The sequence below is a fragment of the Chaetura pelagica genome, unplaced genomic scaffold (genome assembly GCF_000747805.2).
Source record: "Chaetura pelagica isolate M959 unplaced genomic scaffold, ChaPel_1.0 scaffold346, whole genome shotgun sequence".
NCBI lineage: Eukaryota > Metazoa > Chordata > Aves > Apodiformes > Apodidae > Chaetura > Chaetura pelagica.
Window position 1 is genome coordinate 111,957 of NW_009953797.1, and position 27,871 is coordinate 139,827.

General features: G+C 38.3%; 1 protein-coding gene across 1 annotated transcript in view; it reads left to right on the forward strand.

Moving 5' to 3' along the window:
- Window positions 1-13,245: 13,245 nt before the first annotated feature.
- Window positions 13,246-27,871, forward strand: part of ANK3 (ankyrin 3, node of Ranvier (ankyrin G)) — a gene marked incomplete at its 5' end in the record, with an annotated part of 146,886 nt that continues 132,260 nt past the window's right edge. Inside the window, 6 exons of the mRNA XM_010001142.1 lie at window positions 13,246-13,347; window positions 13,802-13,900; window positions 14,283-14,381; window positions 19,227-19,325; window positions 23,816-24,001; window positions 25,780-25,878. Coding sequence (XP_009999444.1) covers window positions 13,246-13,347; window positions 13,802-13,900; window positions 14,283-14,381; window positions 19,227-19,325; window positions 23,816-24,001; window positions 25,780-25,878 — 684 coding nt within the window. The remainder of the gene's footprint in view (window positions 13,348-13,801; window positions 13,901-14,282; window positions 14,382-19,226; window positions 19,326-23,815; window positions 24,002-25,779; window positions 25,879-27,871) is intronic.

The following is a 27,871-nucleotide window of genomic DNA, read 5'->3' on the forward strand; positions in this document are numbered from 1 at the left end:
GTAGGGAAACATGAAGCAAATCCCTGCTCCTGACAATAACTTCCATAGAAAAGGAAGAGATCTACTTCACTGAAATTATGAACCTCTCCTTGGGTTTCCCTCCGAAGCAAAATTATTTTGCTCTTGGTACTGGTTTTAATCTCTCCAGTTTAAGAACTTGAAGTATATAGAGAGCAGTCTTTTAGTTCAGGAAAATAGCCTCTAAAACCAACAACACAAATTTATCATAATTAGTCATCAGAAAATCTGAATAAATATAAAATTGCCATGGAGTAGGAGGCAGGCATACGTGGTATTCAAAACACACGGAGTGTAAAATGATGTTATTGTTGCCTTTAGAAATAGTTCAAAGTAGTCTGCATTAGAAAGAGCTGATAAGCAGAATGACAAAAGCTTGTTTCATGAGTGATTCCAAGCAGCAGTGGTTTTTGATCAGCTGATGCTGCAGCTATTTTGGGTATTCCACAGATCATGATTACATACACAGGGAATGATTGGAGGCAGCAAATATGGTAAGTGAGCCAGGAATCCTGGGACACGCTCCGTTACTAACTTAATAGTCTTACAATCACTTGTCCTTTCCCATTTAAATAGCCAAGGGAAGTGTAACAAGTGACTGTGCTTAGTTGCTTTATTTAAAAAGAAAAAAGAAAAAAAAAAAAAGAAAAAAAAAAAGAAAGAAACAAAAAAGAAAACCACTTCCTGGGGCTGCTAAATTTAGCAATGGTGCAGGGTCCAAAGTGTTAACTAATTGAATCATCAGGTTTCAAATCTGGCCACAGAAAATGGCAGTGGAAGAGGGAGAATGCTTTCCAGAACAAGTAAGCATTTGTGGATTCTAAAATAAGAGTGAAATTTGCATATTGAGTTTCTTTCTATTAGTGCTTTAAGTCTTTGATTGTCTGAAACAAAGCTGGTTGTAGGAAGAGGGATATTTCAGCTTGTTTGGTTTATTTTGTGTACTGATGGTTGGATTATGGGATAGGCTGAGGTGGCAGTCAAATGATGTATGGAATTATTTTCTGTTTCCTTACCTCTGGCTATGTTTCGTTCAGGACACACTGTAGAAGACACTGATTAAAATTGCAGAAACAGTTTTTACTATTTTGCTCTGTGATCAGGGCCATGGGTAACCTAGATATATGTGATAATTTTGTTCACTGAAATGTTTTAGCAAGTCTTGCATATTTTGAAAAAAATTAACTAAAATCTTTGCTTTTAGGGTGTATTTGTCAAATGCAACACCCCTCCTACTGACAATCCATAGGTCAATTAAACTTCAAAAGAAGCTTGCTGTAGTGCTAGTAATATGCTAGTGGTGACCTGTAAAGAGGTACCCATATCACTTTTACTCTCAGGGATAGTCCTAGTGACATCCAGGGTGCTCCCTGTGAGATTTAAGAATTCCTCAACTGAGTAAGCTGCTGTGAAATGACATCCCCGTGAACGAGGCTCTGAAGTTCTTTAATAGATTGAGTTACCTAAGTTAAAAGCCATGAAGTTAAAATAACTGTTCTCCAGGCTGCTTTACTGCAGAATTAAAATACTAGGTTCCCAGGTGAGTATTGCCTCATGTTATTAACATTGATGAGAGCAAGGTTTGTAGTAGGGTCAATTAATGGCAGTATTTTTTAAGAGATATTACTGGTGGGACCCAGCAGTTTCCATGTCAGCAAAAGGTTTGTATTCTGAAAAAATACTGCAGTCAATTCTGCTAAAGGTGCACGTTGCTGTTTACTTGCTGTCAACACAGGACTGGGTCATTGTTCTGTGTTAAACACCATCTTGGAAACTCTGTTTGTTTTCTGATGATGGTATTATTGTTTAAAAATTAATTTCTACAATAATTTCAAAACTATGGAAACATTTATTTGGGATTTTTTCTTTGTGAAGCAAATTCTTCTATGAGAATCTTTTGTTAAACTCTTTTTTTCAGTCTGGGTGATATTTGTTCTCTCCTGTTTTGTAGCAAAATAGTCAGTCTTCAGAGTGATAAACATCTTTGCTAATGCTTTTTATAAGAGCCCTAGTAGCACAGAATTTGATGCAATCCTGCTAGTTTCTGTGTGAAACAGCTTAGAGAGTAGATGGAACTGAAAACCTGGCTGCCCTCGAGCCACAGCATTGGCAACGTGCTGGTCTGCTGTACGCCCTGCGCCTCTAGGTTGCAATAGAATTATATTTATTCTTGCTCTACAGGGATTTTTTAGAAGTTGCACAGAAACTGGTCTTTCTGTTAGCATATACATTGTTTATTGAAGGTGTAGTAACTGTTTGAAATGGAGTTGAGCAATGGAGAAGGGGTATAGTATATATTTTTGCTCACTGGTGTTTATGATAAATTCTGCTTACATTCCATACATATTTAAACCTCTTCTAGGTTGCCATGAATGTTTTAGTTGTAAGGGAGAAACAAAAGTGCTTCACTGCATGTTTATCCTTTAGATTTGCTATTCAGAAGGAATACTTTCTTTAAAATTGTCTAGTAATGGCTTATCCTATCATCTAATGCTAGGGGAAATTGCTGCATAGGGCTGGTAAGCAATATTGTTACCCGTAACTTAGTTCTGAAAACATGTAAGAAACTGATCTTCACTTTAATGTTTGAACTGAAAACTAATTCTAAACCTGTGTTAATTAAAATAGTCAAGGTAAAGTCTTTTAACCCAGTTTGAAAAATGTTCATTCCTTAGTGAAATATCATTACTTTTTTTATTGAACAATTATGTGTTTTCCAAACATACTTCATTCTGATGTGAAGTAAGAGTGGTAGTTTTCAGATTAAACTAAACTGTGAGGTCTGGTTAATGTAAAGGAAAATGTTTAATAGTTCTGTTGTTTTTATTTTTGTAAAAAATTTTAAAATCTCTTCTGAGATGTTCAGGTCATCACAGGTTTTTGACTGTATTCCATCTCTCTAGTGCACAGTGGTTTTGAAAGTCAGAAAAATATTAGTGCAGTTTTGTAACTAAAAAGTGACAATGCTAAAATGGCACTATCTAATCTGCAGTGATTTACCTGAATATTTGGTATTTTTATCTCACTTTAAGCATTAAAGTGATGTATGTTGTGTTTTCTTTCCTCTTATGTTCATCTCAAAGTTCCCATGTGCCTAAGATTGTTCTCACTGTTACTGTTTTCATTCTGTTTGTACCTGCAAATCCTGGTTCTAGCCTTGCCCCAGAGGTAATTTAGACTTTCTTTTGTTTCAAAACAGAATCTGGTAGTGTCAGAAGTTGATTCTAGTTTAAAACTCTTGGTAACAATTGCAGGGCTCTGATTGGTAGGTTTTGCTCACACATTTTGGTTCTTGGGCTCAGAAAAGCAATTTTGTCTTTGGAATCTGAGATCATCCTCAAATCTTGAGCATGTGGAGTGAGAAACAAAACACTTGTAAACTAATTTACATGTGCTGCATACACCATTGAATAAGTTTCATCCAGACAGTCCCAACAGATGCTATCACAGAACTTTCCATGCCATTGCACAAACTCTCAGCGAATGTTGGTGTTTAATCATGGAAGAGGAAGAGAAAGGGAGTGCTGTGAAATGTGGAGGCTAGTAGCTCCCCTGTGTCCAGCCCCACAGCTCTGTAACATCTCTGTGCAGGCCACACAGCGCTGTTGGCCACATCATATGGTGTCACATCTGAGAGAAAGAAGCCAATTGATAACAGTAGCAAACAGCAGCTTGCATAATGCCTGCTCTGGGTTGCTCTGCCTGGCCTTCATGGTTTATAGTAATGTGGTGGACAACAGAATGGATCAGGAGTTACTGGCTCATATCCATATACCAGGCTTATGGCTGTGTTGCAAATTTTACCCTGGGAGTCTTCTTAGTATCTGAAAACTCTTTAGATAATGTCCACTGTCCTTCAGATTCTATACTTGTCCCACGAGCTACATGGTCTTTTCCAGCTATAGACTCTCTTTGACAAGGTAGTCAGGTGTGTAAATTGGACAATTTCTTTGCTTCTGACAGAGGTCATAATCCCAGCTATGGAAACCTATGCATTTACACGTAGACACTGATGGGTTTGTAATTTCTGTAAGAATCATGAGCAATGTGTCAAAAAAACTAAAACTCTGGTAGATAGCTTTAAAACTATCCATTCAAATGCTTCTTAAGTCTATAAAAGTGTAAATTTTAATGATGTGTGGGATTTGCAATACTTGCAATGTACATTGGTATGTTTCTGCGTATATTTTTGCTACCTCAGAAATAGCTTATCATCAATAGTTATCATCAAACCATCTTTCAATTTAATCATTTGCAAACTTCCAAGGCTGAATTATTTAAATTTTGAATGAGCGATGCATTCTAAAGCAGGAATAAAGTAGAAATGCAGAGAGAGATCAGGAAACTTCAGAATTCACTGTAGTGAAAGCTCTTAAGTTGTCTATATGCAGAAGAGGTTATGTAGTTTGCCCATAGTACCTCTAGCTTGTTTACTACAGTATTTTTTAGGGAATATTGTATGTGTGTTACACTTCTAGCAACATGCAGTTTGCTCCATTTTATTACCAGTAACTTCTAGTATGCCATATCTTATTGAAGCATATTTACGTAATATTTTTGTAGTGACCTCATTTTGAGTGAATAAAATCTCCTTCCCTAAAATCAGCAATAATATCTGATTTAGGTTTATACTGATTTTTTTTTTTTTTCCCACCTGAAATAATAGACAAAAAATATGCTTTGAAAATGTTTTGAAAAAGGTTGCTGAATTTATTCCTCTTCTCCCTTAAAATCCTGATTTTAAAATCAGGTGCACACAGAGAACAAGAGATGGACTGACATAATTCATGCACTGATCTGAAGAATGTGACTTTAGCTTGGAAACGGCTTTATGCTTGAGCCTGAGATGTGCTGAAATTATCTCCATGCTCATTGAGTAGTCAGTTTCTGAGAGAAAACTATCAGTGAGAAGATCAATGGCATCCATCTAGCTTGACATATGTCAGAATTAGTATCTTCAGGTGAATAGAAACATAAAAAGAAACCCTCAAAGCACAACCAGCCCTTCTCTAGCTCTTTGTGACTGTGGTAGCAGTTATGAAAGCCAGTTATTTATTTTTCACAGGTAAGTGCATGACATGAAAACTCTAGAGAGTGAGAAATGAGTCATTACATCCTCAAGAGTTCCTTCTCAAAGTTTAAATCAGCTTCCCAAAGTTGAGGCTGTCAGCTTGGAGAAAGAATCTTGAATTTTAGATGTCCATATCTTTTGCATTCAATTGTTTTGGGGTCCTTTTCATTAATTATATATCAATTATACATAATTGGTCACAAAGGGCCTGGTTCTTGGATTTTGCAATTCTAATAGAGTACAGTGATTCACTGGTGAAACCAGTGATTTCACTGCTTTTAGGCTCTTGAACAGAGTGTGTTCCAATGTACTTTGTCATTCAAGCTTGTCTTTTTGTACAGGGTAGTCTGATAACTGAAAAGTCAGCATTGAAGGGATCTTATTTTCCCTTTAAAGAAAATAATTCTTGTAACTTGTTTCTCATGCATACTTAGATTGTTTATGTTGTGCAGATGTACATTAATATTGTAGTCCTGGAAAATGAGGATCTTGCTTTTGGTGTTTCTAATTTGAAACACGTTAATTGTTTTCATAAATTGTTCAGATTAATCTGACCCATCAAACTTGTGTTTTGAAATCTCAAGACCTCAACTGTGCAAACTGTATTGCAAGTAGCTTAGTCCCTCAACTCCTGTCTGAACTTTTCTCCTGTGGGAGGGTTTGATCCCAGTTTAGATATTTTCTGTTGGATTGTCTGATGTTAATTTTGTTAGAATTGCAAATAATTTTGTATTTGAGTATCTGTGGTGACACGTAAATAATATGGAGATGACAGCTTTAGGGATATTTTCAATTTGGATGTCATGTTCAACATGCTATACCTCTTACATGTGGATGTTAGGCAAGGGTTTCCCATCTAACTCTGTGTCTTCTGGGACTTGGGAATCACAATCCCTTTGCTCTTTGTAGAACACAAAAAGAATAACAGCTACTTGTCATTTTTACCTTGTGCTTGAACTTCCTTAGGAAGTGGTCTTTCAGGCATTTAAGCACACCCCAGGCTGGTTTAGTTGCATCGTAAGTCACAGGACTGACTAGATCTATAATCTGCTGTAGAAGACTGTGTACTTAAAATCTCAGCAACCCACACAGTAAAAAAGCTGCATCATTTTTTCGCAGGAGTTGTTTGCTATTGTAAGCAAAAAACTCACTCTGTGCCCCTTGATGCTGTTAAAGGCAGTGATAAATACCTCTTGTCTTGGAAGCTGTGAAATGTTCTTGGATGTCCCAGACGTAACACCTCTGATTCTGGGTCCTTTTCAGCCATATTCCGCTTGCACACAGGTGGTTCATTTTGAGTGGTAAGAGTGAGTGCAAATTCAGCATTTTGCCAAGGCAGACTGTAACAGGTAGAGTGGTACAAGTGATCTTGAAAGTGGTCTAGCAAGGAAACAGGCTTGTTTGCTTTAATATTTTTCTGGTTTGGTCGAGGATTTCTAGAAAGAAGGAACTGAAACTAAAACATGTCTTCTACTCTTGTTTTGTACAGCTTAAATGTGTGATTTTCAGGAAATATTCAGAAAATATTTTGTGTATAAGCATGTTAAGATTGACTAGTGTACAGGGATAGAGCCTCAATTGCAAATAGAGTTGATTATAGATTCAAATGCAATTTTTTTGCAGAAATTTGAGGTGTTTTTGTCTCCATTGATGTGACCAAGAATCATAGAATCATAGGATGGTTTGGGTTGGAAGGAATCTTAAAGATCATCTAGTTCCAAACCTCCTGCATGGGCAGGGTCACCTCCCAGTAGATTAGGTTGCTCAGAGCCCCATTCAACCTGGCCTTGAATACTTCCAGAGGTGAGGTTTCCACAACTTCCCTGGGCAACCTGCTCCTGTGCCTGGCTGGAACCCCCTCAGAAGTAGGGTTTCATGCAGCCTGAAAGCAGTGTAGTTTTTAACTTGTGGAAAACATAACATAGATAATTGGAATTGGGCCGATTCCAATGGGGACATTCCAAATGGTATAATAAATTGCATGATAGGGAAAACAGTAAAAGGTATTTTGACCAAGAATTAAATAATTCCTAATTCTAATTCTGCAGTTATATTAAAAATAGCTGGCCTTCCCTGGCTGAAAGATGTTTCCTTTGAATTGTCAGGCAGTAGGAACAGAGCTTTTCTTGTTGCCCTGTGCTTGTATTTAGGGCTGTGATACCAAAAGTATCACTCTGAAGGATAATTAACAGCAGAACTGCAGATAGCGGTTGGCCCCAGGCTGTCATATTTTTATCAGAAGAAAACACGTATGGTAGTATGGTATGTGAATCATGACTTCAGCTGTAGTTGTTTGCACAGCAATCATGATCTCACCCAGTGCAATCAGCTCCCTTTCTAATAAAGAAGATACAGTGAAATATTTTAATACAGATTTATTTTTTGAGTAGTAGGGAGATGAAAAGGATACAGATGCTTGGAGGTTGGATGAAGAGTCTCCCTAAGAAGACTATATGGCTGGTTTATTTCACCTGATTCAGGCATTGCTGTTAACTGGACTGTGTAGTTTATTTGAAATGAAATTTCATTGTTTAGTAAGTGATGTAACATTTCTTGGAGGGAAATTCTAAATTAACATAGGAGCAAAATCCAAGAAACACCAAGGACCTCCAATTTCCAGCATAGTGCTTAGTGCCTGCCTATCAGAGTTAAGCCTAACTGCAAAAAAGAAATGCCATCAGTTGCAGTAAGCCCACCCTTATCAAAATAAGCACAGAAGTTATCATCTGTTTCCTTGCCTTATCTCATGCTGCTGAAAGACTAGTTTTGTTGAGCACATTTCCAAATGGAAGTAACATAAGTTCATCCCTTGAAATGAGGTCATTGCCTCCCCCCACAACAAATGTTAGGCATGGTTAGCATCTTTTTATTGGGACTCAAGCCAGAATGCATCCTGCTCCAACACAATGGGAACCTGCTGGGGGTTTCCCTTCACAACAGCTACTGTTAAAGATGGAGTGAAAAACAAAAACCCTGCTCCCAATGTGAAAAAAGACTGGATTTTTAATCTGAAAAAGAAGCCACTGTAAGCAGAACACAAAGGAGTGAGAGAAAAACATAATAAAAAACATCATCATGGCATGGGAGGAGGCCTATGAGCATTGAAAAGAATGGCTTTGCTCATTTGAGGTTCACAAAATAATACATAGGCTCTGTTTTATGAGAGGACCCTCTCTGGTCCCATAGAAAAGCCAGGCCAAACCCTGGGCTGACAGTGCACATTTCCTGATAGCTTTTGTCTTTACTCAAGATAAATAGTCTCTTATTTCACTGTTAGTTCTTGAAGAAAAAATATAGTGAATATGTATTTGCTAGCCTGAGTCAGCATCAGCATTTTCTGTTTTAAAAGGGAGGCTTGAGATAATATCCAAGTGACTTAAGAGTCAGTCTTTCCTGTAAAATAAATGTTTACTCGTATTGCTTTTCCTCAGAATGGGGAAATGGTTCTCAGGCCTTACCCCTGCATGTCACAGGCTCTGCCATCCACCATGCAGCAGGACTAGAGGACCTTAGGGTAAAGAACAGTTGGGAAACAGAGTACTGCTACCACTGTGGCTTATTCAGCCTCAGATCTTTCCAGAGATGTCTCTGGGATGAAGGCTGTTGAAATGAATTTCAGACTGGAAAACCTGTTGCGGACTGAAGGAGCCTGCAATCTGCAAGCTCATCAGCCTGCTCCGTAGTAGAGAATTGAATTTTTATAGCTTAGAACAGTAAAGGGAAATACAAAAATTTAAAAGAAGCACATATTGCATAAAAAAACTGCATTCATTAGTCAATCATATGCATTTACACATTTCTTAGAAGTAGAAATAGTCCCTTTTTCTTCCAAGAAATTACAGAGGAAGAGGGGAGAAACTGTATCATCTGTGAAGAGAAAGCTCAATAATATACATGCATCAGTACTGGTACTCTCATATATCCCATGTTTATTAAATATTGCCTGAATAGCCTTTCTAGAACTAAACACACAGGATCTGAGGTCTATCTCTTCAAGAATTAAAACACTTGCAAGAATCTTGATTTTAAATTTGTGTCTGGATAGAGAAATTGAAAAGGTATCATCCCCAGGGAGCACAATAAGGAGAAGGGAAAGGCTTCACAGTCTGACAACAGGGATGCTGTGCAAATTCATAGGAAGGGTTGTAATCTTTGTGACTGACTGGAAGCATATCTATGATCCAAAGTGCTTTGATGTATGTCCCATGCCTATTGTTCTCTTGATATTTCTCAAGACAGTGGAGAATCAAAAGCCAATATTTGTCTTCATAAACAAAGGGATCTGAATAGATTACTAGCATAGAGAATGCCTCTCTCAGACATATCCAGGTTCAAGTAATTAGTATCGGAGAAGATTTTTATTAGGTCTGTGAAGGGATGTCTTCTGATGCCAACTAGCATGGAAGGTGGAAGTGCGTATATCAAGGTTAGTTGCCCACAGACGGAGCGCTTGCCTGTGTGTGTCCTGGGTGATGGCTGGAAACTTAAAATCATCTTTTTCCCTACCATGTTTTTTTTTAATGCTTTTAGTATAACAGGTCCTTGATCAGTCTTTGACATGAGCTTGCAGACATGATGGCAATCCACATAAATAATGATTTAACATTATTGTTACACTTGTTTGATCTTTTAAATCCTTCAGTGATTTGAGCCTGGGCCCTGATGCTGCTCTGGTCTGAGCAGTACAAAGGCAATAACATGCTCTCTCATGGACTCCAAACAGCTTTGTTTTGAACAAAAAAGTGCAATTAGAAATTACCTTTTTCTATTATTATATTTTTTAGAAGTAATTAAGGCTTAAAATAGAAAAATAAAGTTGAGAAAAATTTAGGTTTAGAAAGGTGAAAGTTTTGGGTTGATGGTTTTGATCAATTTTTCCTGACCTCTATGCTTAGCTTTTGTAAAAGTTTGATAGTATTCATTGGTTCTTCTGGGTTTTGGAAGTGGAATGTCTTAAAAACAGTGTTATTCAAAGCAACTTGCAAGGTAGGAAAAAAGCTTTGTTGAAGTCTGTTCTCTCCCAGAGCAGGTCTGCAGTAATGCCTTAGAGGGAGAGTGGAAGCTGGTAATGCTACTTTTACAGAGGCTGAAATTTCTTTGGGTTTCCTAAGATGCTGGTTCTCTTTTGTCTCTAATGTTACTGTTTGCTTCCTCTTATGTTAGAGATCGTAATGGATGAGAATCCCAAAAACTTCACTGAACTTTTTGCACAGCTGTACAGCCTCAGTCTTTTGTTATCCCTCTGTGCAAATCTCAAAATTTCTCTGCCCGGTGGCCCAGAAAGGGCAAGTTAATCATCCTGAGGTGAGTTAACCTAGTCTGAGGGCTCAGGAGCTTTAGCCAAGGTCAGAAAGGCTTTTCCCTTTCTGAGTGCAAAGGGGTGTGTTTACACCCTGGCTGGTAGGGCAGCTCAGACAGTTCCACACACTAGCTCACATCATGTTCAAGAAACTGGAAACCAGTAAGGTGAAAACTGGAAGTGCCAACTCAGATCAGCTGAAGAGTGGGAGAGTTTGTGTTGTTCCCAGCGTGCTGTTAAATGGCAGCTTCTCTGAGTGCTTCCTAGTTGTTGTAATGCCTGCACATGTCAGTGCTGTTTTTTCCCTTGTGCTGGGAACCTGTTCCTGGCTGAGCAGAGTCCAGACTGGTGGGTAAGCGGGTGATGTGCCCAGCATCCCACCAGCCCCACCACTCAGGTGGCAACCTGGTTGCTGCTGTTAGTGATGTTTCTGGATGGTTTGAGAGAAACAAGTGAGTTTTGAGTGGTGACTGGCAAAGGAGGGCATGCTGTTTGCTTGAGCAATTTCAGGACTAAATTTGAGCATCATTAGCAGCACCTGAGATAGCTTGATTTGAAACATTTTTCTGTCCTCAGGCTGTAAGTATGACCTAACCTTTATCCTTCCTCCTGTTAGCAAGCAAGTGCTTCCAAGAGAAGTCCTTAAAAGACACAGGCATTGCTCTCCCTCTACATTCAAACGGCAATTAGCTATTTATGTAAATATCAGCTATTTATCACTTCTTCTGCCTCCTCCTCCCCTCACATCCCCCCTTCCCCACCTCCATTTTGTGTGAACAAACAAATATTTGAGTGTTTCTGAGTATGGGCAGTAGTTCTTGTCTAGCAGGCATTAATGTGACTGGTGGGGCCCAGTTTTCTATAGCAAGCTTCTCTGGTGCACCCCTTCCCACCCAAAAGCAGCTGTAAACAGCTGATGTTGATTATCATCCACCTGCTGACTGTGCCAAACAGACATGCCACTACACTGTGACAAAAAAGGCTCCCGGTCTATTAAGTCCTCCCTCATACCTTTGGTAATGCTGATGAAATGCTGACCTGTTGTGTTTTTTTTTTACCCCAGTGGCTGCTGTTGCTAAGCACTGAGAATATGACCTGTCTCCTGTAATAATCTGTATTGTACAGTTCAGATGATCTTCCAAATGAAAGTGTTTTACCACACCTCTCAAAGCAAGATATCCTTCCCCACAGTCTTTACAGTTCTCACTTCATAGTTTATAGCAGCAACTAGTTTCTGATAAAGCCTAATTAAACATTGGTATTCGGGGGCTGTTTTGTAGGAAGCACATCTCAGAAGCTGATTTGTAGTGATCACTGTGGCTTGCTTGGAAAGTAATGACTGAGAGCAGGGATGGTTATAAGCTAGTAATGAACCATCACACAGTGGAATTCCATGAGTGCAGAACTTGTGAGAAAAATTAAGAGTCCTGAAGTAATGGTTTCATCCTCAGTAGAGAGATCTTGTTCTATTGACATACTAGTAAAATAGACTTGTAACTTGTACTGGTACAAAGAAGAAAGCAGACCATTTTGCTGTCACTGTGCCCAAGATTGCTCCATCCTGCACATGGTGATTTCAATGGGCTTCAGGCAATGCTTGAACAGAAAATCCAGTTTGCAACCACTGCATTGACAGAAGAGGAAAGTCTATTGCAAATCCAGAAAATGGGGAATTAAAAAGAATTTCGAGCACTGGATAAGGAACTGAGCTTTGGTGCCAGGGTGTTTTACATTTCTCACAGCAGTTATTGCCTTAATTTTTCTCTAAATTTAATTGTTACTCTTTAGAACTTTAAAGGATCATAAAGCAGTCATGTGAGCCTGTGAAGAAACGACACTGAGGAAAAAAAAAAGAAAAGAAAAGAAAAAGGCACTTCCTGTTATACCAATGGAGGAGAGGGAACAAAAAATGTGTTGATTACCCAAGATGTCAGGGAAACCCATGTCACAGATAAAATCAAAGATTATATGGTTTGTACCTCTTGAAAGATAACCCAGTTCATTCTGCTTGCTCCAAGGCAGGATCAGCATTATCTAAACTGTCCTTGGTGGTTATTTGCATAACATCTTCTTAAAACCCTTCAGGGATGGGAATTAAGTTCAGTGATCCTTTCATGACTTAACCATCCTTTATGCCATCCTTATGTTCAAGCTGAAATAATCATAAAGAAAATTTGCACAGCTATCTTTAAAGCAAGATCTGAATATAAGCAAAATGCAGTTTAGATAATGGCACTGTACTTAGGTGTTTCTGGCTACTGCACCGAATATGGACAGATATTGTAAACAAAATGTGCCATGAAATGAGAGAGGACAGAGAAAGTAAAACAAAATGTAATCAGAATTTAGATTTTAAAATGCATTAATCCATAGAACCAGGTAGTCCATTCAGTTAGTCCAGTCCTTCAACATTGAGTATTTTGGATTTTAAAAAACCTGACTGTTAAGTGAGATTTCTCAGTATTGGTCTGGTCTGTGCAGCTTGGATATTAAAGATAGTGTCACTTTTCAAAAGAGCAGAGTGGTTTCCATGGAGTCCTATCTTGAGCCTCAACCATGTTTATCTTCCATGCTGGGTACCAGGTGTGTCCCTGGCTGCTCGCCCTGCATGTTGGACAGTGCTGTGTCATTCACGTTTGCATATGAAGTCAGGCACACTACCTGTTTACTCCAGAGGGAGCTTGTATAAGCAAAAAGGGCAGGATTTGACCCACATTTGATAAGGCACTTTGGGGTCCTTTCATATCTAGCTGAATGTTCGTACAATGTGTTGTATCATTAGTAACTTACTTGCCAAAGGAATATGTTTTTATACTGTACTGTGTTTTCTAATGGGACTTTTCCTCTTTTCTTGTAGTCTGACACAAATGCAAGTTACCTGAGAGCAGCTCGTGCTGGCAACTTGGAAAAAGCTCTTGACTACTTAAAAAATGGAGTGGACATCAATATTTCCAATCAGGTTGAAGAATATTTTAATTAAATTTTCTGGATAAATACCTTTCTCACTGTTTCTCAAATCTCTGTATGCTTGCACTTCTTATCAATGATAACTGATGTGGTTTTTGATGAGCCATGTTTACATATTGTATCAAACTAAAACTTTTTTGCCCCTTACGAAGACACATTTACACTTTCACTTGGGGAATATTGTGCTATTATCTTTCATTCTATTTGCATTAAATGAGATCATAGGACAACACAGAGAACTTCAAACCCCAGAACTAGTCTATCCTGACTTGGTTTATACTCTTTCTTTATAAACTGGTTCTTGTAAAGTTAAAGTAAGAGAAGTGTTTGGAAGCAGTCCTCTCACTAGAATATAATAATTTGTCTCATTATGTGTTTGCAATGCTGGAAAAACTTTGTCAGTCATTCCCATTGCTCTTTTTTTTTTTTTTTTTTCTTCATAACAGAATGGATTGAATGCTCTCCATCTTGCTTCCAAAGAAGGGCACGTAGAAGTTGTCTCTGAACTGATACAGCGAGGTGCCAGTGTGGATGCAGCAACAAAGGTCAGTCAGGCCTATCTAACTGTTCTCTTGTTCACACTGATGGCATGGGCACAAGGTGTTAGCCAACTGATTACAGACATTACTGTAGCCATTATTGTCCATTTTCGACTGGTGGAGCAGTCTCAATAATTGTTTAATAGAAACTGTTTAGTTTATAGTAAAAGTCACAGGTCACTAGGGGTGAGATTTACGGAACAAAGTATAAGTTCATGTATTGGTTTCTGTCTTTGTATTCTAGAATAACTTATCCATTAGAATTATTCAGTAAAAGTATTGTATTGCAAGAAATACTCTGCTTTAAAGTGAAATATGGTCTTGATAGTATTGTCATGTATTCAAGATCAGGATTTTTACTCATTCCAAATACCTTCTCTCATTTCAGAAAGGAAACACAGCATTGCACATAGCATCCCTTGCTGGACAAGCAGAAGTAGTCAAAGTGTTGGTTACAAATCGGGCCAATGTCAATGCACAGTCTCAGGTAAAGTAATATTTCTCCATGTGGTGCTATCAAAAACTTTGCTGACATTAAAATCCTTCTCCCCTTAGAAACTATAACATTAGTAAGTGTATTTGTTAGATGATCTTGTGTTAATGCTAGCTCTTGAAAAAAAGAGTTGATACCATCAGTAGAATTAATGTAAGCTGCTAACATAAAACACAAAAAAAAGAAGTAATTTTGGCTGTGCTACACATGTAGGTAACTGACAACAGGAGCCAGGACAAAGTTGAAACACACAGCTTCCATTTTATTACTGAAACAAGCATTTTAGTGAGTGTAGTGCTGAGTTCCCACCTTGTAACTCAACACACAATGAAAACTTTAAATGCTTCCAGCTTTCCCAATTCTGTCCTGCCCCTTTCCAGGTGATCAGAGTGCACCAAGAGACATAATGGACATATTAAGTTTTATCCTCCATCATAGGCATGACATCACAGTGAAATTCCAGGTTGTGTTCAGGGCTATTCCAATGAGGGATGTCAACCACTCATTGGGATTAACTCTGAGTTGTCCACCTCATTCAGCAATGGTGAAGACAGAAATAACATCTCTGTTTTAAGTTGTCTAGAAGACACACAGACACCCTTGGGGATGAAGAAGGTGAAGGCACATACAGGAGTGTTTGCAGGACACTGGAAGTGGTTGTGTAACAGGCAGCTCAGCAAAGCACGTACCTTTGGCTTTAGATCTGCCCTCCAGTGTCCTATGAGCTGCTAATTGTTACAGAGTCAGAAGAGATATTGGTAGAACAGGAGGGAGGAAGATAACTCACTCAAATGAAAGGGATTCTGTTTCACATAATTCAGTGTCTCAGGCTTAGTAGAGCTCATGCCCTTTCCTCATATAAAGAGGCACTGCAAGCATATGCGAAGTTTTGAGTTTGATCAAGTCCTTTGAATGAATATTTAGGTCAATTACAGAATATTTGCTGGTGTTATGAGCAAAGCAGCAAAATGAAACAGAGAAAAATTCTGGCTCAAAAAATGCATAAACCATAGATTGTTGAAAGCTGGGTAACTGTGCCATAGATGTCCCTGCATGTGTGGTCCATTCTGGTTATCCCTGCTCAGGGGCTGGCTGGCAGGCAGTGTCACGGAAAATAAAGCAGATTAAGAGGTGTTCTTCTTATCTGGCCCAGTGCTGTTGTTCTTCTGTATTCTGAAGATGTGGGTATGATAGACAATGGTTGCTAAAAAAGGAAATCTAAAAAACTTACATTTTAAATAAACATTTTTACAAATGTTTAATAGAATCTGTTTCAACAAGATTAGTTATTCATGATCTGTATTTCATGTTTTCTTCACCTGGACAAATAAAATAGACTACTCAATTTTACTTTTTTTTTTTTTTTTATACTAGCTAGATACAGCAAGAATTGTTTCCAGACATGATATAATTTGAATTTAAAGAGAACAACAAAAATTAGTCATTTTAAGTACAATCATCCATGACTGTTAAGAAGTAAAACAGCAGAAATATTTCCAGTGGTTTCCCTGTTAAAGAAATCAAGATGACTTTGAAAGGATCTTCTCTGCCTGTGTTTGAAAACTTGTGTATTCAGCCCTAAAACTAAAAATAATCTGAGATTGTAAACATCTTGCATAACTGCATTGCCCGTACACCACACAACATGGTTTTGCCACGTTGCCCTTATTTTGCTAGCATATGAGAATTAAATATTTTATTATTTTTTTTTCCCCACTATGGAAGCATTTGATGTCTTTGCTTGAGGCACATTTTTATTGGCCAATTCTCACTAATACCTGGAAGAGAGAGATTCCAGTTAGGATGAGTCTTTTGGGAGGTCCTTGAATTTCCCTATTACCAAACTGTCCCTAGACCAGCTTTGTTTGTGGTACTGAGCAGCATCTGAGCCTTCCTAAAGTTTTGAATGAAGTTCTGCAGAATTTGGCTTATCCACAGAGAGACTACCTAAAGATGTCTTTGTTTTGTTGCTGACCTTGTTTTCTGTGAGTTTGGCTTTATTTCCTCTTCTGCTGAAGGTAACAGCTCTACCCTGTTGACAGCACTGGTGTTAGGGATGTAAAGCCTCCTCTAATAAAATCTTCCTGTCCTCAAAAAACAAATAATCATGAGGGATTGCTCAGTCTGAATTTTTTACCTCTTCTAAGGGCTGTTTATTAATATTGAAGACAAATGCTTTCCTTAGGTTTGTGGCTCTCTGACAATTTCAGCCCCTTTCTAAAGAAAAAATAAAGCACAAATACGGGGGGAAGATGTTTAAAACTGTACAATAATCTAACATAGGAGAAAAAATTGTGCTCTGCCCACAAATGCTAATAATATTTCTTTCTGAGAATTTTTGCCTATTAATTACTTTCTGAAGCTAATTATTCAGAAGTGTCTCCTGCTTCCTTTCTAAAGGCAAATGTTTGAAACAAAAAAAAATATAAATTTGTGTCCAGCTGAGTTAGTAAATAGATACTGAGTATGCCATAGAATTATAGGGAAAAAAGCCAAACTCTGCCATTCCCTCTAATAATAACCTGTAATGTGACATATTGGGTACCTTAACAAGTGATTGTTGGCTTCTTCGTTTTTCATTAAGCAGAGTTTTGACCATTAGGCTTTGTTTCTGGCAGGTGCATTAACTCCTTGCCAGCTTTAGGCTTTGGCTCCAGTAGAACTTCAGTATCTGCTTTATGCTTGTAGTGATGCTTTCGTGAGCAGAGACCAAAATATCAAAATACTGAAACAGCAGCAGACTTTGCAGCCTGTGCAAGCCTTGTAAACATCTGGCTTCATAGCTGCTCAGCGGTTTGTTGACGGTGAAGTTTTCCTTGGATCAAACACCAGTTCATGCCATTTCCTCTCCAATTGTCTTTTTTTCCTATTTGTCTCTGCTGGCAGTCAGGTCACCTCTGCCTCAGGTCACCTGTGCTCTGTGCATGCTCTGTGTTGGATGTGTGCCTTGGAAATCTGCCCCATTGCTGTGACAGGCACATGCCTCTCAGATGTTTTCACTGTGGCTACTACAACTGACTCCAAATTCACTACCATAGGTCTTAGGCTACAGTTTTCCTCCAGATCCCAGGATATTTATTTTTTTTCTTTGATGCAAATATACTGCCAAACTCTTCTCAGTTTATCTCTGTTTGGCTCCTTTGGTTTTCTGCAAAATCTACATCAGTGTCCTTTGTAACTGTTCTAGCTGAATTGCTGAGCTGCACCCCTGTACCTCCCACCATGCCAAAATGACTGTCCTGGCCACGTTGCAGACATGAGAGTTCTGATACTCTTGGCCAAACTCAATTATATGGAAGCACTTCCTGAACTCTTATTTTAGCAAGATGAAATCTCTTTTCTCTTTTACCTGTTATTTTTAACCAGCCCTTGCCTCTTATTTTGTTTCAAATTTCCTTTCCTCCTCATCCCCCCCGTGCTCTAGAATAATCACCAGAAGTGTGTGGTAGAGCAGAGATCCGAGGAGATCTTAGGAGGCAGCATCTGAAGAGGGAAGCTGCTGCCTCTATTGCAGCTGACTCTGTGTGAACTTTACTTAAGGAAAGCCCAAGTTTCACAGAATTCCCAATGGCATGAGATCTGGAAAACAGTGAGAAGAAAGAGTCCACTGAAACCTCAGTGACCTCCTGGCCACGTTTAGCACCATCGCCTGTGCTGGTACCATAAGGAAAGGGATCAGACAAAATGTAGCAGTGGTATGTCTGATAATGCATGAAGGGTAACAACATATATTGTTATAGATCAGAGGAGAAAGCCAATGTGGATCTTATTGCTGATGCTGCTTCGGTTGCTTTAGCAGTACCAAACTGCTCAGTCAAAAGTATATGGATGTTTTAAGTTGTGTGTTTACCACTGTTTCACACTGCTGTTGGACTGAGGCACATGGTGCTATGTGAAAGCCAAGCAATTTCACGTTGCAAATCAGGAACTTCTGTGTATTCAATTAGTGGTATATTGATCTCAGAACAGATTTCATGACTTTATTTTGCTGCTTTGGTTTAGTGAGTGACGTCAAAGGTGTGAATTTCAGAAATGCATAGAAAAATAGGGAAAAATATATGGCCTTAATGTTAGTCCCCAGTAATGCAACTCCTGAAAGGCTGTGGCCTGTATACAAACACATTGTCTATTAGAGTAAAGCACTTGCCAAAGAATGAGTTAAGCTCTGCAGCTTCTAATACTTACATTACATTGATAGAAATCACTCACACAAGCATAATTTGAGAAATGCTTAATGTGGCTGGAAACACTGATAAACCTCTGTCTCAAAATACTGAGAACCAACAGTCTTCAGATCTCCTGTTGCCTGAAACGTGAAGTAACTCAATAACCACAAACAGGCTATGCTCAGAAGTCAGCTGTTCAAGGAGACAACATGTGCAAGTAGCTGGCACAAGAGAAACAAGTCAAAGCTAACAGAAGAAAGAGAAAAAAATGGAAAGTGTTGTGAAGAATAATTTATTTTCCTTGCGCTACAGACTTGTGTTTGCCTGCCTTATTCTGCATTTCCACTGCTGTGGCTGAGTTTATTGGGAATCATAACTCATCTCTACCAAATGGTATGATCAGGTTGGTCTTAGTTTGAATTCACAAGAGATGTAAAAGGAATCTGTCTCACTTAGCTGTGGGAATTGTACTTGGTCAGCTGAAAGATTCCCCTGTGTGCTTTTAAGTAACATAACCTTTCTCCTACCCTCGCTTAAATCAAGTGACATCATGCCCTTAACTAGCATGTGAGCAGAGTATATTTGATTTCCTTCCAATCTACCCAAGTTTGGCAGATCTGTGGTATGTGTGAAATGTTTGCAGAGTGTTTACACTCTTGTTTTGCTGTTTCAGAATGGTTTCACTCCACTGTATATGGCAGCTCAAGAAAACCACCTGGAGGTTGTTAAGTTTCTCCTTGACAACGGTGCCAGTCAAAGCCTTGCTACAGAGGTAAAAGTTTGAATTTCACACTTTTTGAACAAAGTCAAATGTGCTTTAGCAGTGATTCTTGCCAGCTTTTATCAAACTAGTCTTTTAAATACAAAATTAAAGATCAATAAAAAGTTCTCTCTGCAAAGTGTGCTAATGAATGCTGAGTTACTGGCTCTGCAGATATTTAAACCATTTCTTGCCATTTCTAAAATAAAAGATTACTAACTAGAAGCAGTTCTAAAAATAGAAATGCTCTTAGTCATAACTGATAATCTTCATGTTAAGTGCTCAAACAGGGAATCTGTGTGCATAATATAAAAGTTCTCTGTGCTTTCATTAAAAATACTGAGTCTTAATTCCAAGATTTTGCTAGCAAAGAAAAAAGGCATTTCAGTATGTACTCTCTAATACTTATTATTATTGCTCCATCTAACTGACTCTGTGAAGGAAATAATGTTTATTTGAAAAAGTCCTACTTTTTGCAAAATAGGAAATACAAAATTCAGTTTATTGCATCGCTGTACCTCATAGTAGCAATTAAGTATGTATGGAATCTTTTTCTTCTCTTCTAAAGGTTAGCACTGTAAAAAATAAATCACTAATGGGTCAAAATTGTGTTTTCAAAATCAGTACAAATTAGTTATAACTAATTATAACTAAGTGTGCCTCACAAACTACTTTCTGGAAATGCTAAAGAATATGAGAGTCAATAAACACCAAAATGAAATATTTTAAAACTGGAAAATTAATTGAAATTTGAGGTTTTCATAAAAATAATTTCTATTTCTTTGTAAAAACTTGTAAATAAATAAGTCATGGGACCTCCAGAGATGTACAATAGATCCAGACATTCGACAATATTCTTGCTACTGTATGATTTTCTGAAAAAATGTTTGTTTTTTTTTAAATCGTGCATGGGTACTTAGTTATGTTCTATTGTTTTTCTCTTTGAATGTGTTGTGTCAGTTTAGGTTGTACTTTTCTCCAATTCAGCTTGATGATAAGGTGCAATCTAATTTTATCAATGGAGAATTCCTTTGAAGATATCAGGCTACAAAACAATGTTGACTTTATAGTAATTCTTGTTTATGAGAGTTGCTTATGGATGTTATTCTTATTTTCTCTTTGTCCAAGTTTTCATATAGAGCTGATTTATCTTTGTGAGTGCAAAATCCTTTGTTACTAAGTGATTGCCAGTTAGCGAAATATTAATTACCAAGAAAACTCCTTAAAGAAGACTTATTTAATCTAAAACAAAACAAAACAAAAACCAACCAAACAAACAAACAGAACAAACCACTTTATTTACATGGTTTTTAATTTTTTGGGTGGCTCGTTGGTTGTTTTTTTCCTGAAGTGGGCTTTGCCTTATGTTTTAAAGGTATCATAGAATCATAGAATCTTAGGGTTTGGAAGGGACCTCGAAAGATCATCTAGTCCAACCCCCCTGCCAGAGCAGGGTCACCTAGAGTACATCACATAGGAATGCATCCAGGTGGGTTTTGAATGTCTCCAGTGAAGGAGACTCCACAACCTCCCTGGGCAGCCTGTTCCAGGGCTCTGTCACTCTCACAGTAAAAAAAAATTTTCGGATATTCACCTTGAACCTCCTATGCTCCAATTTGCACCCATTACCCCTTGTCCTATCACTGGTCATCACTGAGAAAAGCCTAACTCCATCTCCCTGACACTCACCCCTTACATATTTGTAAACATTGATGAGGTCACCCCTCAGTCTCCTTTTCTCCAAGCTAAAGAGACCCAGCTCCCTCAGCCTTTCCTCATAAGGGAGATGTTCCACTCCCTTAATCATCTTCGTAGCTCTGCGCTGGACTCTTTCAAGCAGTTCCCTGTCCTTCTTGAACTGAGGGGCCCAGAACTGGACACAATACTCCAGATGTGGCCTCACCAATGCAGAATAGAGGGGGAGGAGAACCTCTCTTGACCTACTAACCACACCCTTTCTAATACACCCCAGGATGCCATTGGCCTTCTTGGCCACAAGGGCACATTGCTGGCTCATGGTCATCCTCCTGTCTACCAGGACCCCCAGGTCTCTTTCACCTACACTACTCTCCAGCAGGTCAGCCCCCAACCTGTACTGGGACATGGTGGTGTTCTTCCCCAAATGCAAAAATCTGCACTTCCCCTTGTTGAATTTCATCATGTTTCTCCCCGCCCAACTCTCCAGCCTGTCTAAGTCTCTCTGAATGGCAGCACAGCCTTCTGGTGTGTCAGCCACTCCTCCCAGCTTAGTGTCATCAGCAAACTTGCTGAGGGTACATTCTATACCCTCATCCAGGTCGCTGATGAAGATGTTGAACAACACCGGTCCCAGTACCGACCCCTGAGGGACTCCACTAGTCACACACCTCCAACCAGATTCTGCCCCATTGACTACAACTCTCTCACTCCTTCCTTTCAACCAGTTCCTGATCCACCTCACTACCTGATCACCAAACCCATACTTGATCAACTAAATGTTGCTATTTAAAGCACTGCCACCACAGTACTTTGAATTGCTTTTTATGTGTTGGCATCTTCAGAGAGCATGTGGTGGAAATGCATTCTTGTCAGTGCTAATATTCTCTGTTGCAGTTTGCTTGGCCTTGGTACAGTGATGTCTGTACACACTGGAATGATGAGCTACTCTCATCAGTTAGGAAACTGGAAGTCTAGGGGAAGGCAGATGTTCTGGGATTGAAATGAAGTGCTCCCTCCTGTTTTTTTCTCCCCCTTTTCCCTGAGGATAGGAGAAAATGTCTATCTAGGATTTCTTTTGTGTAATTGTTACCAGCAATTTTAGCAGAAAAGAAAGCCCAATGAGAAAAGATTTGTAGATAGATAAACCACTTTGTGAAGCAGCTGACTGTGCCATTGCCATTGGCTGCACAGACATCCTGGGAAGTCACTGGAGCACGACATTTTAGACTCTGGGTTTCTCTAGACAAGAGCCTCCATTTCTGCAGGTGCAGTGTAGCTATATTGCCAGAGCCCTCTTGTGGGGATGCTGATGGAGTTTTTTGGCCTTCAGAGCTATGTCGTATATTTTCATGCTCTATGCTGCTCTCTGCCCACAGTCTGAGCCCCAGGACCACAGCCCAGAGCACTGACCCACTACTGGAGGGTGGTGAGCCAGAGGCAAAGGGAAGGCTGTGGTTAAATTACTTAAAAAAAAAATTCATTGGGGGGGGGGAAATTCTTGTTAGGACTCAAGGAGTTTCTGATTATTTTTTTTTTCTTTTTTTTTTTCCTCCACAATTTTGAAGAAAATTCTCTTTTCTGCATATTCTCCTGTTTATCCTCCTAAATTGAGGCACTGTTTGGTAAGCCAGACAGAGAAATTCCTTACTGAAAGTATTACTTTTAGCTTCAACAGTTAAAAGTCTAACATGAATTCTGCAGTTTTGACATCAGATGAGGATCTACATTATTCTGTGTCATTTCTGCACTTTTATTTCACACTAACACAGAGTTTCACAACGACAAAAGTAGTGGAAATGTGAAAGAAGGTGTTTACCTACAAAACTGTAATGAAGCTTGGTAATAAAAGCTTTGGATATATTGATCAAGAGTAAAATGTAATAAATATCCTAAGTAAAGCAATTTTGATTTGTGATATTTGAGTGATTTATGGATATTATCTTGAACAAAGCTGAATGTGTTCCTGGATTGGAATGCCACTTAAATGTTTGGGAAGGCACAGAATCTATACAGCAGCTCTTTCACTCCTCTGTTTTCTAAGAATCCACAAAAATGAAGTTACAAAAACATTCTGGACTGTACTTCCCATGTATTTAAGAGATTAACTCTAAAATCTGTTAAATAAAAATCTTCCCTTTCTTATTCTGCATTATTTTAGTTGACTATTTGATAATATGAAAGGAAATAATCTCTGTAAAAAGATTTTCTGTCACATCTATTATACATTTTCATAAATAGAAGTTGTAGTAAAGTAATTGGTGTTTTGGAAAAATGTGCTGCTCATATGGAAATGTTATTAGATTTTAAATCCACATATAAAACATATCAGATGATAGAGCTGAAGTGTTGGGATTTTTTCCTTAAAAACATATAGATTATCACCTGTAGTTGTGTGGGGAATGGATGTTAATTTGCTATGGAGGCATCATTAACAGTTGCAATTGTAATAATTAGTTTTTAAATGCTTTTTACATGATTATACACTTTATTATACACATTCATTTAACTTACTTTTTATATAATGTCACTTTTTTTCTCAAGTCTCAGTTGTTTTTGTTTGCTTGTGTCTTATAATTTTGTGTTGTAGTCTACAGTGCCAGAAAAGTGTTTTGAGCATTCGGGACCTAGTTCATCAACACTTCATGCTAATTTCAGTTTCATTGCAGGATATTTTCAATTTGTACCATGTTACACTTCACATTTGAATTTGAGCCAGTACTGTTACTAACGCTAAAATCTGTTCCCTTTTCCACCCCCTGGAAAGCTTGGAACATATGTTGAGAGTTGTACATTGTATGTTGCAGGATGGTTTCACACCTTTGGCAGTAGCTTTGCAGCAAGGTCATGACCAAGTGGTTTCACTGCTGCTTGAAAACGATACGAAGGGGAAAGTCCGTCTTCCCGCCCTTCACATCGCCGCTCGCAAAGATGACACAAAGGCAGCAGCTCTGCTCCTGCAGAATGACCACAATGCTGATGTGGAGTCAAAGGTCAGTTGTCAGAAGGAAAAAAGTTTAATGCTATTAAGTGCTGACCACCTCTATTGCATCCAGTGAAGATCTCCCTCAGTGTGAAGTATGTTGCTACAGAGTTACATGTAACTTTCTCCTAAAGTGTGTTACTGAGAATAATGTGTCATTTGCTTTGTTTGCCTCCTTTTGCCCCATTCCCTTTTTGTTTAAATCAGGGTTAATTTCTTCTGTAGGAACTTTGCAAATGGAAAATAATAAGCAAAATGTTTTTAGAATTATTCTCTTGAGTATGCAAGCCACTCCTGCAGTGGTGTGCTGTATATTGTACAATTCAGTAATTTGATTAGCTTTTTGTGCAATTGCTACTTTAAGACCTTTGGTAAACATGTAACAATTAACAATCAAAATTCTCAGTCATTCAGCTTCCATTCCATAGAGCTTTCTTTGTGTGCCAGTTATGCTGTCATTCAAGCTGCCATGCCATGTAGCAATCATGAAGCTTTTTGCATCCATATCACCAGTGGTGAACTAACCGTTCATTTTTTCCCCCTCTTTGCTTCCAAATGTGTTAACCTAGATGATGGTGAATAGAACAACAGAGGTATATATAAATATATATATGCATCATCACTCCTCCATGATTTAGTGCTGCTGCATCATTTCTCCCTCCTCCTTTTTGCATTGCCTTCGTAGGATAGATACCTGCTTTAGATGAAATGAAGTAGCATGTGCTAGAGAAGACTGTAGTTTAGATACCAGGGCTTTCTGCAGCTGAAACTAGGGTTTAAAAGTAAGAGTAAGCATTCTTGGGAACTAACTGTCATCATAAAAGAGCCATATTACATAAGGTGGAGTTTTCAGGGATTCTCATGGAGCACATGTTTATCAGATGTGTTAAGAGCTGCAGACAACCCTGTCACGTTGTGCATCCAGGTCTGATTTTAGGCTTCTGCATGACACTTAACCTTGATGGTGTCAGCAAATAGAATGATCGGATTTGATATCTGCAAAACTCCCACAGCAAAGCAGTGGCAGCTAGCATGGCTTGCTAACAATTTAGAAATGCATTTAGTTCCCATAAGGTTTCATACTTTGCAGGACTGATGGAATTGCTGCATGTTTTAGCATTATTTTAGAAGGAAGCAAAACTACTTAAGTATGAAAATAAGTTGCTGAAGTGATTGTATTAGTAATTAGGGTGGTAAATCATGGTGTTTGAACATAACTCAGGGTGATTGCCCACAGTGGGAGACTGATCTTCGTGCTACTAAACCTTGGAAAAAAATAAAATCTATATTAATAATTTAAAATTGTCTTTGATGTTGTTTTCATTTGCATCTACTTTGAATTTATATAAAACAGATAACAAGTATCATTAAATTATATGTATCTTAACTTCTGCAAAGAATCTCTAAGAGATTAAACTTGCAAGACTGACATAATACCAGTAACAACAAGGTCTTTCTAGGCGGAAATAAATTTCTTGATTGATCACTGCTATAATACTCAAATGTTTTGCTGTTGTTTATCTAGAATAACTGAAAGCTTTATTCTATGTCTGGTCTTTTTGAATAATTATGTTAATTTTTTTCCCCTCCTACATAGCCGTATGATTTTATTTAGACTCTGTTAGAGTCTATAAATAAATGCCAGTGAGTTAAAACTAGTACATAATTGGAATGATGACTTGCAGCAGACTCCTATTGCTAGCTTTTGTCAGTGATGCAACACAAAATCTGGAGTACCAATGAGATATAAAAAAATAAGTAACTATTTGTTTTGTTTTGTTTTTCCAGAGCGGGTTCACTCCCCTTCACATAGCTGCTCACTATGGAAATATCAATGTAGCTACATTGCTGTTAAATCGGGGTGCTGCGGTGGACTTCACTGCAAGGGTAAGTGTGAAATCTTAGTTATGCTCAGTTTGCTTAATTATCACTTGAAAATACTTCTCCACAAAGGTGAGGAAAAGGGCATTACTTTTGTCAGCCAAAAGGCCTGGCCTGACGGCTCTTGTTCTGTTACTGTATGGCAGTCATTCAGCTTCCATTCCATAGAGCTTTCTTTGTGTGCCAGTTATGCTGTCATTCAAGCTGCCATGCCATGTAGCAATCATGAAGCTTTTTGCATCCATATCACCAGTGGTGAACTAACCGTTCATTTTTTCCCCCTCTTTGCTTCCAAATGTGTTAACCTAGATGATGGTGAATAGAACAACAGAGGTATATATAAATATATATATGCATCATCACTCCTCCATGATTTAGTGCTGCTGCATCATTTCTCCCTCCTCCTTTTTGCATTGCCTTCGTAGGATAGATACCTGCTTTAGATGAAATGAAGTAGCATGTGCTAGAGAAGACTGTAGTTTAGATACCAGGGCTTTCTGCAGCTGAAACTAGGGTTTAAAAGTAAGAGTAAGCATTCTTGGGAACTAACTGTCATCATAAAAGAGCCATATTACATAAGGTGGAGTTTTCAGGGATTCTCATGGAGCACATGTTTATCAGATGTGTTAAGAGCTGCAGACAACCCTGTCACGTTGTGCATCCAGGTCTGATTTTAGGCTTCTGCATGACACTTAACCTTGATGGTGTCAGCAAATAGAATGATCGGATTTGATATCTGCAAAACTCCCACAGCAAAGCAGTGGCAGCTAGCATGGCTTGCTAACAATTTAGAAATGCATTTAGTTCCCATAAGGTTTCATACTTTGCAGGACTGATGGAATTGCTGCATGTTTTAGCATTATTTTAGAAGGAAGCAAAACTACTTAAGTATGAAAATAAGTTGCTGAAGTGATTGTATTAGTAATTAGGGTGGTAAATCATGGTGTTTGAACATAACTCAGGGTGATTGCCCACAGTGGGAGACTGATCTTCGTGCTACTAAACCTTGGAAAAAAATAAAATCTATATTAATAATTTAAAATTGTCTTTGATGTTGTTTTCATTTGCATCTACTTTGAATTTATATAAAACAGATAACAAGTATCATTAAATTATATGTATCTTAACTTCTGCAAAGAATCTCTAAGAGATTAAACTTGCAAGACTGACATAATACCAGTAACAACAAGGTCTTTCTAGGCGGAAATAAATTTCTTGATTGATCACTGCTATAATACTCAAATGTTTTGCTGTTGTTTATCTAGAATAACTGAAAGCTTTATTCTATGTCTGGTCTTTTTGAATAATTATGTTAATTTTTTTCCCCTCCTACATAGCCGTATGATTTTATTTAGACTCTGTTAGAGTCTATAAATAAATGCCAGTGAGTTAAAACTAGTACATAATTGGAATGATGACTTGCAGCAGACTCCTATTGCTAGCTTTTGTCAGTGATGCAACACAAAATCTGGAGTACCAATGAGATATAAAAAAATAAGTAACTATTTGTTTTGTTTTGTTTTTCCAGAGCGGGTTCACTCCCCTTCACATAGCTGCTCACTATGGAAATATCAATGTAGCTACATTGCTGTTAAATCGGGGTGCTGCGGTGGACTTCACTGCAAGGGTAAGTGTGAAATCTTAGTTATGCTCAGTTTGCTTAATTATCACTTGAAAATACTTCTCCACAAAGGTGAGGAAAAGGGCATTACTTTTGTCAGCCAAAAGGCCTGGCCTGACGGCTCTTGTTCTGTTACTGTATGGTGTAAAGGGACAAAAAAACCAAAACCAAACCAAAATGACAAAACAACAACACCCAACAAACTAAAGAACAAAAAAACCCCACAAGACCAAAAAAACCCAACAAAACAACCTCATCAAAGCAAACTGAGACTGTGCAAGGATTTGGCTCAGCAAACCTTACAAAACCACAGCCAGGGAGGACATGTGGTAGTCGTCCCTGGGACAAGAGGGAGAGAAAATCAAGGGAGCAAGAGGT